Source organism: Rhinolophus sinicus, linkage group LG02 (genome assembly GCF_036562045.2).
Source record: "Rhinolophus sinicus isolate RSC01 linkage group LG02, ASM3656204v1, whole genome shotgun sequence".
Classification (NCBI taxonomy): Eukaryota; Metazoa; Chordata; class Mammalia; order Chiroptera; family Rhinolophidae; genus Rhinolophus; species Rhinolophus sinicus.
This window is the reverse complement of record NC_133752.1, coordinates 176,886,395-176,898,895: the sequence shown is the minus strand read 5'-3', so window position 1 is coordinate 176,898,895 and position 12,501 is coordinate 176,886,395. Positions and strand designations below refer to the sequence as shown.

Genomic DNA, 12,501 nt, shown 5'->3' with positions numbered 1-12,501 from the left:
CTTAGTGTAAATAATATAAATATATGCTATCTAGGAGTTCCTATGTTTTGCTTTTGTTTCCTACTCTTTCAGAAGAATCAATGAAGAATTAAGAAGTGGAGTCAGATTACCCTTTAGCTAAAGAATGAGGATTTCTAGTAGCCTTTATGATTCAATATTTTTAGTCAGGGCCCCAGGATATTTGTACTCCAACTGTAATCAATCTTTTTCACTTTTGTCTAAGGTATATGCCATAGAACCTTAAGGCATACTATTCCAGTTGGCCTCTTCCTGCTGGCTTGCAAACAGAAGTTGTGTATTTATGGACAATAATCCAGAGTGGTGTCCAAGTCCATCTGAGTTTAGAATTGCTATCACAGCAGAAACTGAAAACCTCAAGAGCTATAAGCCATTTACCATGTCTATACGGATGCCACTTCTCATTAGAACATATACAAATATACAGTGATTAAAACTTTAACCTCCTGGGACCTCATATCCCCCTCAGATCTGTATGCAATATATGCACATGAATCCTCAAGTCTTTTTATAGTGATTCTTAATTGCTTACAAAATTACTATGTTATATTCATAATTTTATATAGCAAGATATGACCATGTATGCTTTTATGAAAATGCCATAGCAACATGAATACTTATACTAAAAAGCATCTTTAATTGACAAAAGCTTTTTATTTTTAATTAAACTTAGCCTTTGGTTAGAGAGGGTCACTTAAGTAGTCTACTTGATGACCTCATGTGAATTAAGAATAAAACCTGGGTCTTATTTTCGGCCTAATCTTCTACTTACTTTCTGACAGACTGTCCCGACAGTTACAATGCAGTGACATTTCTATCAGAAGCCTCTGTTGCTAACAATTATGGTACATAGTTCTTAAAGACGCCTTCATTCAAAGTATCCAGAGTTTCACGAATCTCATTTACCTTAACAGCCACTGCTTGAATAGGGAGGAACTTAGAAACCGTCTATTTTATTAGGCCAAAGGGAAATTCTTACTCACAAATTATTTATCCTTATTTTTCAGTGTTTTACTTGCCTGTTTCTCGTTTTGAAAATAGGGAGAAATAAAGATGCATACAATATCTTTTGGGCTACACAAGTTAGATAGACTTTGAAGCAATGATTGCTTTACCAAGAGAACTCCAAGTGGGCCCTAATCTCCTGGCCCCAGCAAGTGCTGGGAAAACGTCAAAACACACACTCACACATACACCACAGCCATACCTTAAAATGTGAAGCAATCAATTAGGAGAATTTTATGTTGTTGAAGGTGGTTGATGCAAGACAGAAAAGGAAAGATGGAACTATTAGTCCAACAACTTTATGAAAAAAATACCTCTATATTTAACCTTCTCATCAAAAATGTGAAACAAACGGTGTAGGTAATGATAATAGTTATGATAATAAAAATGATAATGACATAATATCATTATTATAATATTGATAATACGAGAAGTAATAATAATATTTGAAGAATAACGAGATGTTAGCAAATAGGAAGAACAAAGCTGTAAAGAATCCAAGAGCATTTTGTTTATTCTAAAGATCACAGGTATAATGACATTTCAAAAAGTTTAAGGTACTATCAGGACATCAAGTATTAAAAACAGATGCTCGAAGAATACAGTCATGCATTGCTTAATAATGGGGTTATGTTCTGAGAAATGCATTGCTAGGCGATTTCATCATTACGTAGACATCACAGAGTGCATTTACACAAACCTAGATGGTACACCTACCGTACACCTGTGCTATATGAGATAGCCTACTGCTCCTAGGCTACAGGCCGGTCCAGCATGTCACTGTACAAACCACATGATTAAATCAAAACACAAGAGAAAATGATACAATCAACAGACATGGTAAACATGGCGCATATGAGGCTACTGTCAGCGTTTCACGACATATTGTTCTACAGAAAACTTTTATTTTTTTAGTAAGTAGAAAGAGTACACTTTAAAATACTAAAAACAGTATAGTAAATACAGAAGCCCGTAACACAGTCATTTATTACCATTATCAAGTATTATGTACTGTACCTAACAGTATGAGCTATACTTGTGTACAACTGGCAGTGCAGTAGGTTTATACCAGCGTCACCACAAACATGTGAGTGACTGATGATGGCTATGACATCATTAGACAGTAGGAATTTTTTAGCTTCATTACAATCTCATGGGACCACAGTTGTGTATGTGGTTAATCTCGACCGAAACATTGTCACGTGGTGCATGACTGTACACTAACCCAGTGATCCTCAAACTTCAGGGTAGTTAGTATAACTTGAAGGGCTTGTTAAAACATAGATCACTGGGCCCCATCTTCAGAATTTCTCATTCAGTAGGTCTGGGGTAGGCCTGAGAATTTGCATTTCTAACAAGTTCCTAGAAGATGCTGATGCTGCTGGTCCCAAGACCACAATTTGAGTGTCCTTGTAAAGGAAGGAGATGAATACTTATTGAGGAAAGGCAGAGAATAATTATTTAAAACTACCTTGGGTCAAGTTTGGTCAACTATTTACACAGTTTATCTCATTTAGTGCTCACAGCATCCTAAATGACCAACGAAATGCTTCTCAAACTTTTCCAGAGCAGAGAATGAACACATCTGCACACAGGATGCAGTTCTCTAGAAATAAGAAATTTCTTTGATGACTACATTATTTTTAAAAAGCCATGTCCATTTTGCATGGTTTCAAAATATTGCTGGTTATGAATTAAATATAATTAAAAACTTATTTATCAGATAAACTGCCTCTTAACCTCAATCCTTTAGTAAGACTGGTCTTTAGTAACATGAGGAAATGGACCACTGAAATTTAGTAGTAATTCCTCTATGGTGAAACAGGTAGTAGATATTTAATCCAGAATTTGCACCTAGGCCTGCAGGTATCTAAAGACAATGCACATCCTACCACCTTACTCTGCCCCCCCCTCCCCACACACACCTAAAAGGTCTATTGGGTTTTTCTCTACTATTCCTTTATGAGTCCTCTATTGTTCTAGCCAAACTGACCTACTTGCTGTTTCACAGACTTGTCTTACTTTTCCTGGTCTCCACATATATGCTCATTATTCTCTGCAGCTGGAAAACTCCTCCTTTTATCTCTACCTGACTAGAATCTTCCATACCCTTTAAGGTCCAGCTGAAATGCTATTTCCTTTTTAAAGACCAAATCCCATGTTTAAAATGCTGTTGGACTCAACACCTCCAGTGAGTTCCCATGGCTGCCCAGACAGATTTAATGTCAGTGGGTATGTAATTATTTTTGTTAGATTAGCTTGTGCATATAATCTCATGGGCCCTAATTTACACAGGCCTCTGCAAAGAAATGAATCTATTTGACATTAAAGTTATACTGGCATTCAAAACATGAAGTTTTGTGCAATGTAAGATACTGGAGTGCAGACAAGTGGTTGGAAAAATGTTATTTAAAAGAAATCCCCAAACAGGAAGCTTTATCTTATGATGTAATTTGTGGCTGCGGATTAGTATAAAGATAATGTCTAAAAATGTAGAGTATACCTAGACTTTTAGAATTAGAAGAGGCCTTGAAAGTCATTTAAGATCACCCCTTTAGTTTACAGAATTCTTGGACCCTGCTTTGTATAATGGTCAGAAGTCCAATTTGTTTAGTTAATGTGTTTAATTTCCATCTAGCTTAGCTTTGATTTCTATATGGTAATTTCAGTGCTACCTGAAGAAAGCTTTTTGTATTGAATAATGGATTTAGTTCTGAAGGACCAGTCCTAACTTTGGTCCAAAGGGAACTAAAGTGCAGGACCTCCTTTGATTTTAAAGGTTGCAAACCCTAGTGATGCTAATTCTGAACCTCTGAGGAATGAATCCTTGCCACCAAGAGCAATTTTTGATCAATCTAACAGCCAACCCATAGTCATGGCCAAGACTAGAGAACACCCATACTAAGTGGGGTGGCCATCTGCTCCATTTGGCCAGCTCTAGCTTTGGATGTAGAGAGGTATCGCATATGCTGATTATATCGTGGTTGAACCACATAGAGTGAAAAGAAAAAAGGATATTAAGGCATTTATTTTTCTCAGCCCCGCATGCTCCTCCCAATCCTCAGAGAGGTAAAGAACAAGGACTCTAGAGTTGGGTAGAAATGGGTGTGACCGTAGGGAAGTTACTTAACCTTTGTAGGCCACTTTCCTATCTGCACAAGGGAGATGATAACATTACTGTAATTATCTCATGGGTGATTGGCAGCTTTAGGTGGAGCAGTTTGAACAATGTCTGGTACGTAGCAAATCCTTAAGAAATGAGTTATTGTTATTATCAACAACATATTCAATCAACATGAGTCAGATCCCCTCATCTCAGTATAAGCTTTTCCATGGCATTTTATTCCCTCCCTAATTCAACTGTGATACCACCATGGACTCCTAAAACTGTATCTTTAGTGAAACTTCTTTGCTGAGCTCAAGGTCAGCCTTCACAACTCTCAAGAAACCTAGAGGTGCTCATGGAAACTAAAGAAAATCCAAAACTAGATAATTACCTGGCATAGAACACTCTTTAACCTTCCTCTCGACTTCTGCATTTGTGAAAGATACTGTCATCTTTCCAGCTACCCAGGCAGAAGTGCTGAGTTTTTTTTTAAACTACTTGTTTACCCTCCATTTAATCAGTTGCCCAGTCATTCATTTATACATTGACTTATTCAACAAATATTTATTGTGCCTTTTCCATAGGCCAGGTACTGTGTTAAACTCTGGGTATACTGTGGTGAACAAAACTTACATGGTTTCTTTTGTCATCTACAAATATATAATTACAAATTGGAATGTATACTTGGAAGGAAATTTCAGTCAGTATGAGAAAGTACAACCAAGGACATAATTTAAAATAAGAGTCAGGAAAGAACTCCCAGAGGAAGTGAAAATTTGAACGAGACCTGAAAGATGAAAGGAGTCTGTCAACTGAATTACAAGTGAAGAGCATTCCTGGCAGCGAGATGAGCAGGTACAAAGGCTCCGAGGTAGAAAAGGGCTTAATGTCTTTTCTGGGGAACTGAAAGGCCATGTGGCTAAAAGGTTGTGAACTTGCTTGAGATGAGGCTGGAACGGCAGACAGGGGCTTACCAGCCATGTATGGAAGCCCCTGAAGGGTTCTGAACAGGAGAGGCACAGGATCGGACCACTCTGGCTGCTTTTGGAGAATGGACTGGAGGGGGCAAGAACAGAATTAGAGACCAGTCAGGAGGTTACACGGGTGGCTCTGGTGACAGATGGTCAGTGGCTTTGGTGATGGAGAAAAGTGGATGCATTTGAGACAATTTGGAGGTAATACTGGTAGGACTTGGTGACTGGAATGTGGGGAAAGAGTGAAAGGGAAGTGACAAGGCTGATTCTTAGGTTTCTGTCATGAGTAGCTGTGTAGATAGAAGTGTTTACAGAATCTACCTCTCAAAAGATTTTGTATTCCGAAAATACCTCACATGAGAGCCCCTCCTTTTCTCTCTTAAGTTCAGCCACTTTACCAAGTCATTATAACTATTTAGATCTTGATCCTTCTCATTACTTTCCCTATCTCTTGTCTATGTCCACTTCAAATCATTCTACACTCTATCATCTTCCTAATACAGCTTCAGTCACATTATTCCCCTTTCAAGTATCTCCAATGGCTCCCCATCACCTACTTCATTAAGTACAAACTCCTTACCTGGCTTTCAAGGGTCCACAACCTACCTTTCCAGTTTTATTTTCCACCACTTCTCTACTTAAGTCCTGCTGTAGTCAAACTGGACTTTTTAAGGTTCCTTGAACGTATCACCACATATTACTACCTCAGTGCATTTGTTCATGCTATTCCTTTTGTCTTATCATCTCAATTTGCTGAAACCTTATTCAACTTTCAAAGTTCATTAAAGGTCCAATTTTTAAATCTCATAAAGCTTTGTAATTCTCTTACAGCCCTCAGATTTCTGCCTTTTATTGTGGTCATTAGAGTACTTATCTCATGCCCATTCCCTACCCCCTAAGACTGTATGCGATACCTTTGAGTGCACAGCTCTATTACTCATACTGTATGCTGTACCCTTGCAGGGTCAAGCATAGTGCTTCACCCACTGTAGGTACATTTTATTGTATTTATTTGGAACAATTCAGGTTATTATGCTAAGGAGTGATGAGACCCAAGTTGTTGAAGGGAAGATGTTTTCCAGTAGCATTTGCCAGCACCAGGGCTCGTAGCAAAATTCATCTTCTACCAAACCCTCTGCAATCATACACAAGACAAACACACACACACCCTTTTAATAAGAGTCTTATTGCTGTTCACAATACTCCAATGGAGCAGTCCCCATAAGCTTACCCTTTCCTTGAAGTACAGAATATTAAAAGTTACAGCCTCTTACTCAGGATTTTTAAAAATATTTGTTGGAACCCATTAATGAATGGGTCATGAAATCAATTTAGTGGGTCTTAAACAATACTAAAAAATAAAATAGAAAATAGCTAAACACACTGCCTATAGAATGGATAAGTAATGTTCTCTGAAACTTTTGTTTAAAATACATGTCTACACATATGTGTATACTGGGTCAGGATGTAAAACATATTTCTCACCATGGGTCCCAGTCAGAAAGGTTTGAAAGTTAGTACTTGAATGCTCTGCAGCTCACCCCAAGATAAGCACACAGAATTCAAACAGGGAAAGTAAGATACTAAGAAAATAATAATGAGACTATCTAATTCAAAGTTATCCACACTTTAAAATGTGAAATGTCTGATGACCCTAACTCCTCCCTCAGGATATCTGCATTTAGGTGTTTTTAACCCAAATTAACCTCAAAATTAGTAAAAAGTGAGCCAGAAATCATTTTGGACTACAGGCCTTCTTGGTACCTTTAGCAAGTATTTCCTCCAGTATCCCAGTTCCCCAAGAGAGCTGGCTGGGTTCAGGAACCAGGAACGCCATTGTTTTGAAGGGCTACTGGTTTCTAGGTTATAACACACAGAAGTGATAATACTTTTGTAAGGGAAACATATTTACATCTAGAACGCACTCTTTCTTCCATGCATATGTCAGGCTTATCAATTTATGTATATGTTTAACCTATACCTAAAAAATACAATCCTCTATATCTACGTGGAAGAGCTATGCCTGATGAGGCAACATGAAGCCCCAAGTTGATCTAAAAATGAGAAATACTATGAGTTACTGAAGGCAGTGGTACATGTGAGATAGGAACGGGATATGGGAAACGGTAGAATGGGCAAGGTAGCTCAGGAGTGTGGTAGATGTATTATACCAAGTGTTTATTACTTTGATGATTGGTAGTAATGAGAGGATGAGCGTAGAAGGGTAGGATATGGAGAAAACACTTTCTTAGTCAGTTGTATGCCCCCTAAGAGAACATACTGTAGCAGTAGCCCACCAGGAGTGCACAGGCAGTATTTGATTGTCAGCATAAAAAGGATATATTCCAAGTCCTAATTTCGCCCTGGCTCCAGTTAACAGGCTGCCCCTTGTTGCTACTTGTGTTACATTCTCAATTTAAAGTTGAGAAATCAACAGTGAGTTTCCTAACTAAAGAATGTAAACACTATTAATTGCCAATTACAATCCCAACAGATAACTGGGTCAGAAACAGGTTGAAGGAGTAGGAAGTTCAAAGCTAGCGTGGTGCAAAAAACCCTAGATGGGGGTGCTGATAAATTTGGGTTAGATCTGGGCAATACTGAGGAAGACACACAACCTAAGGTCCCTTCCACTTCTAAAATCTTACAGTTCTACAAGGGAGAGAAAAGGTGACTTATTTGGAAGAAAGGAAGATCATCTTGGTTTGATATTTAATAGGCAATCGGCCAATGATATTAGCCAAGGTTGTTTAAATATGAATTAATGCCTCTCCCATTATCTAGATAGGGTGAACACTCTTAAGGGATATTATATGTCAGTGTCTCTACTGACTACTGGATAAATTCCAAGCTTCTTTCTGGCATTTAAGGTGTTCTACATCTGCCTAACTTTATCTCATTTGTATCTCATTCGTTGTATTGTTCAGATCTCTAACCCTCTGCTCTTGTCCCAGTCCTGTTTGCTTAATTCTTTCCCACCTCTATTCTCCTAGCTAAAGTTCCATAACCCTCATAAAACCTTCTAACTACTCAAATATTTGTATATCAAATCCTGACCTTTGAATTCCTACAGGACTTTACAGCAATCTTATCACGTAGGCATTTATTGTTTTCATCTTATAGGTAAGAAAATTGGAGTTCAAAGAAGTTAAGTGGCTTGTCCAGGGTCCCACAGTTTGTAAGCAGCATGCTGCTTCCATATTAAAAAAAGGCATGGAGGAAGGATGTAGTAAAAAGCCTATATGCCTGACCACTGCACTGTACACCGGAAGCTGAATAATACTGTATGTCAACTATAATTATATATATATATATATATATATATATATATATATATATAGTCACAGGATATGAAGCACAGCATAGGGAATAGAGTCAATGGAATTGTAATAGATATATACAATAGCAGAGGGGCAATAGATTGGGGGAAAGGGGTTATCACTTTGTGAGGGGTGAAATGTCTATTACATTGTTTTGTACACCTGAAACTAAAAAAAAAAGCCTATAAACCAGTTATAATAGTTATCACACAGCTTGTTGTGACGTTACCGTCATATACACCACATCCTTTGAACCACACAGGTGATGAATGCTTGGGGTAGCATGGATAGTTTTTAAGGGGGTTGTCAGTCCTGTTTCCCAAGCCCAGTATTAAAAGGACATTCTAGGGTAAATGACAGATGGGTGGTTAAGCGGGGGGGGGGCGGGGGGGGGGGGGGGGGGGGCGGGGGGGAGCAATACGGTATAAAAAGAAAATATGAGAAATGGGACAGAAAACAAATGAAAATGTACTATAGGCTGGCAATGCACAAAACAGAGATTCAGAATATGGGGCTGAGGAGGCCCACAAGGCTAACATACAAGTCAGGGGGCCTGTCCTACCGATAAGCGCGCGTGTGAGGGCTGATATTAATAACAGACAGCAGTGCACATGGACAGAGAGTTGAACTCAAGAAAGAGACAAATACGGACAGGTCGTGGGGACACAGGGTAGATCATGGCACGGTGAGAGGATGGTGGCGCCAAATGAGAGGTCAGAAGGGTACAGCAGGAGTCGAAAAGAAAGGTGAAGAGGTTCAGAGGGCACAGCACCCCCAGACTCGAGACAAGACTCGTCTTTTTCTCCATTGCTGGTTGGGGTGTTTTAGGATTCACATCTGCACCCCACAAAGCCCTCGTGGCTGGCTCCAGGAAAAGGGGTAGGTCACGTCCCCACTCCCCAGGGATTCTGCAAGGGGGCAGAGGGAGGAACCAAGGTCCTTACCCAGGAAGATGGAGATGATGAGCCGCAGCGCCTGTTCTGACGCGCCCAGGGACGCCGCCAACTTGTTAAGGCTCAGCTGCTCGAAACCCCAGCGCAGCACCCTCGCCAGCTCCGCCACCGTTCCCAAGTCCCCCTCAGCTGCGGACGCCATCTTAGCTCCGGGAGCCCCCCGGGGACCCCTCAGCTCCGCGAGCCCCGAATGTGGGCACAACGCTGTAGCTTCACCCCCAATTCCGGCCCGGGGCCCGCCCACGGCGTGCGCATTGGCTGCAGGCCCGCCCAGTGGCTCCAGGCGCTCCCGATTATTGGTCGGTCCGATCGTGGGGCGTGGCCTAAAGCAGCAAGGTAGGCAGAGGGCGGGGCGCAACGTTAGTAAGGCAAAGGTGACTCCTGCCTAGAATGAACGCGGGGCTGCCCGGGGGGGCGGGGCTTGGAATAGGGAACTAGAGTTCTGATTGGAAAAGTCTAAAGCCCGCGGCAAGGTGATTGTACAACTCGGTTCTAACCGCTTAGGGGAGGAGTCGGTGAGGGCCAGTGTCCGGCCAGCTCGTGCGCTGCCTTCCCATTGGCTGAGACGGAGCAGGCGAGAGTCGGGGCGGGGGGGCCCGTCCCCCCACCTCGAGGTTACTCTCGGACGCCGGCGCGCCGGGGTTACTGGGGCATGCAACGGAGAGGGCGGGAAATCCTGCTGCGGCTTCGCGAGCGACTCCTAACGGTATCTCCCGGCGGTTCTTAGATCGTTAGACGCGCTGCCTCCACTTGCAAAGGGTCTGGGGAGAGCTCAGTGCCCCAGAACACTATTTGCCTGCTCTTTTTATTTCATGCACTCCCCTTTTCATGAATTTCCTATATTAAGATGTTATCTTCCTCTAAGAGGCTATGAAATAAGATATGCCGATTTGTTATTGTCATTTAAAATTAAACTACTTTTGTCACCATTTCAGTAATACAGGTTTATGGTAAAAGTTCAAATAGTCGAGAAACTTACATAAAACAGAAAATAAAAGTCCTTTTTTCCCACTCTGCTTCCCCATCATCCTTATTTCCTATACGTAACCACTGTTCGGATTACACTATGGAAAATGTGTTAAGCACTTAGCGCAATCCAGGGACTGTCCTGGGCTCTGGGGAATATAATGATGAGTCCAAAGCTACAAAGTGAGGAGGATGCACAGTCATACAATAGCATCACGCGTATGTAATTGTAAGCGAAGGTAAGTGCTCTGAAGGAAAGGAGCAAGGTTCTATGAGAATATGTAACACTAAGAATTTTTCGTTATAACTGGAATTTGTGGACATTCTTGTATAATTACAGCTTATACTTCTATAGCACTTTGTACTTTATAAAGCATTTATCCATATTTTGTCACTTAACTTGGCTGTGAAATAGGATATTTACTGTTGTGATGTCCTCTCACAGACACAGAGGCCTGTAGAAACTAAGGAATTCCCTAAGTTCTTTCCCAGTAAGTGGCAGAGACAGAATTTAAGCCTAAGTCTGTAAAAGTTCACCTCCCTTCCCCGTTTGTGGACAAATCTTAAAAATATGAAATATTCAGAAAAGTAGAGAATAAAATAACTTCCCCCAGGTTAAGAAACAAGCATCACATATACAATTGAGAAGCCTGGTATAACCCTTCTTCATGGCATTTCCCGCCTTCCCTTCTCAAAGGTCACCACTTTGTTGACTTTGTATTTGTCAGTGCCTTGCCCATTTTTATACTTTACATACTGTGCATATCCAGAAGCAACATATAGTGTAGTTTTGCATGCTTTTAAACTTTATATTAATGGTATTACGAGTGTATCATTTTGCAACTTTTTATTGAGGTGTACTGTATTCATGTTTTTACATGTAGCTCTAATCCATTTATTTTAACTGTGATGTAACATTCCATTGTATGATTATACCACGATTAGTTTTTCATGATCATGTTGAGGGATACTTGGATCATTTCCTATTCACTTACGTGTGAGGTGTGATTAAACAATACGGTGAATATTTAAATTAAGAAAATTATTACAGTAAAAGACACATTGCCATGAATCCCCCCTCAAAATATTCCCCCTCGCTTCAAATACACTTATCCCGTCGTTCTTGCCACTTTCTGAAGCAGTTCTGGAAGTCCTCTTTCGTGAGTGTCTTTAGTTGCACTATCATGGCTGCCTTTATGTCCTGAATCATTTTGACTTTGGGGAAAAGCCAGAAATTGCATGGTGCCAGATCTGGTGAATAAGGTGAGTGAGGACACACCATAATGATTTTATTTGACAGAAATTGCTGTATATCAGAAGTGATGTGTGACACAGAGAGTTGTCATGATGGAGGATGATTTATGGCACACTTTGAAACACACCTTCTCTCAACTGTAGCTCACACCCAACTGACTGCACTGAACAAGTTGAAACTTGTCACACACTGTTACTAAGGTTTGATGCACCACTTCCCGTATTGCCTTTTGGTTGGATGGCACTCTGCAGCAGTATTCACTGTAACTTTTTATCACAACAAAGGCTCCGTGTCACACATCACTTCTGGTACGGCAATTTGTCACACACACTCAAAAAAACATTTCGGCACGTTAGATCAAGTCTTAAAAACAGGTTCTACAATGCATGGGTTTGGATTTATGGCAGATCTGTCCCCGTGGGCCACTCATAGTGCCCTACGCCAGAGCAAACTGTGGCCCTGAACTATTGCCTGGCCTCTGCCCATAGGCTGCAGGCACTGAAGTGGGTTGCACAGTTGGAAAAAACAAAAACAATAATATTACAGTGTGTCCTAATCCACTTTATTAACCGGATCTGGCACTGTGCAACTTCTGGTTTTTCCCCAAAGTCAGAATGATTCAGGACATAAAGGCAGCCATGATAGCACAACTAAAGACACTCATGAAAGAGGACTTCCAGAACTTCTTCAGAAAGTGGCAAGAACAACGGGATAAGTGTGTTTGAAGCGAGGGGGAGTATTTTGAGGGGGATTAATGGCAATGTGTCTTTTATTGTAATTTTTAAAAATTTAAACGTTCAATCCTTTTGTAGTTCTTAAGTGAGATGATTAGGTGTTCACGCTGTTGCGTGAGATGTGCCTCCCACAAACCTTGTTATGACATCGGCACATCACCCATCTGACG

General features: G+C 40.6%; 1 protein-coding gene and 2 non-coding genes across 3 annotated transcripts in view; 2 read left to right on the top strand and 1 right to left on the bottom strand.

Moving 5' to 3' along the window:
- The window catches only part of LPCAT3 (lysophosphatidylcholine acyltransferase 3), a 33,283-nt gene extending 23,657 nt beyond the window's left edge, over positions 1 to 9,626 (bottom strand). The window contains exon 1 of the mRNA XM_019754390.2: positions 9,368 to 9,626. Within this exon, the coding sequence (XP_019609949.2) occupies positions 9,368 to 9,518 (151 nt within the window). The 5' untranslated portion in view covers positions 9,519 to 9,626. The remainder of the gene's footprint in view (positions 1 to 9,367) is intronic.
- A 2,355-nt stretch (positions 9,627 to 11,981) lies between these two features.
- LOC141570277 (small nucleolar RNA SNORA42/SNORA80 family) lies at positions 11,982 to 12,115 on the top strand. Its single transcript, XR_012494282.1, has one exon. It is a non-coding gene; the product is annotated as a small nucleolar RNA SNORA42/SNORA80 family (small nucleolar RNA).
- A 282-nt stretch (positions 12,116 to 12,397) lies between these two features.
- Positions 12,398 to 12,501, top strand: LOC141570305 (small nucleolar RNA U13). Its single transcript, XR_012494310.1, has one exon. It is a non-coding gene; the product is annotated as a small nucleolar RNA U13 (small nucleolar RNA).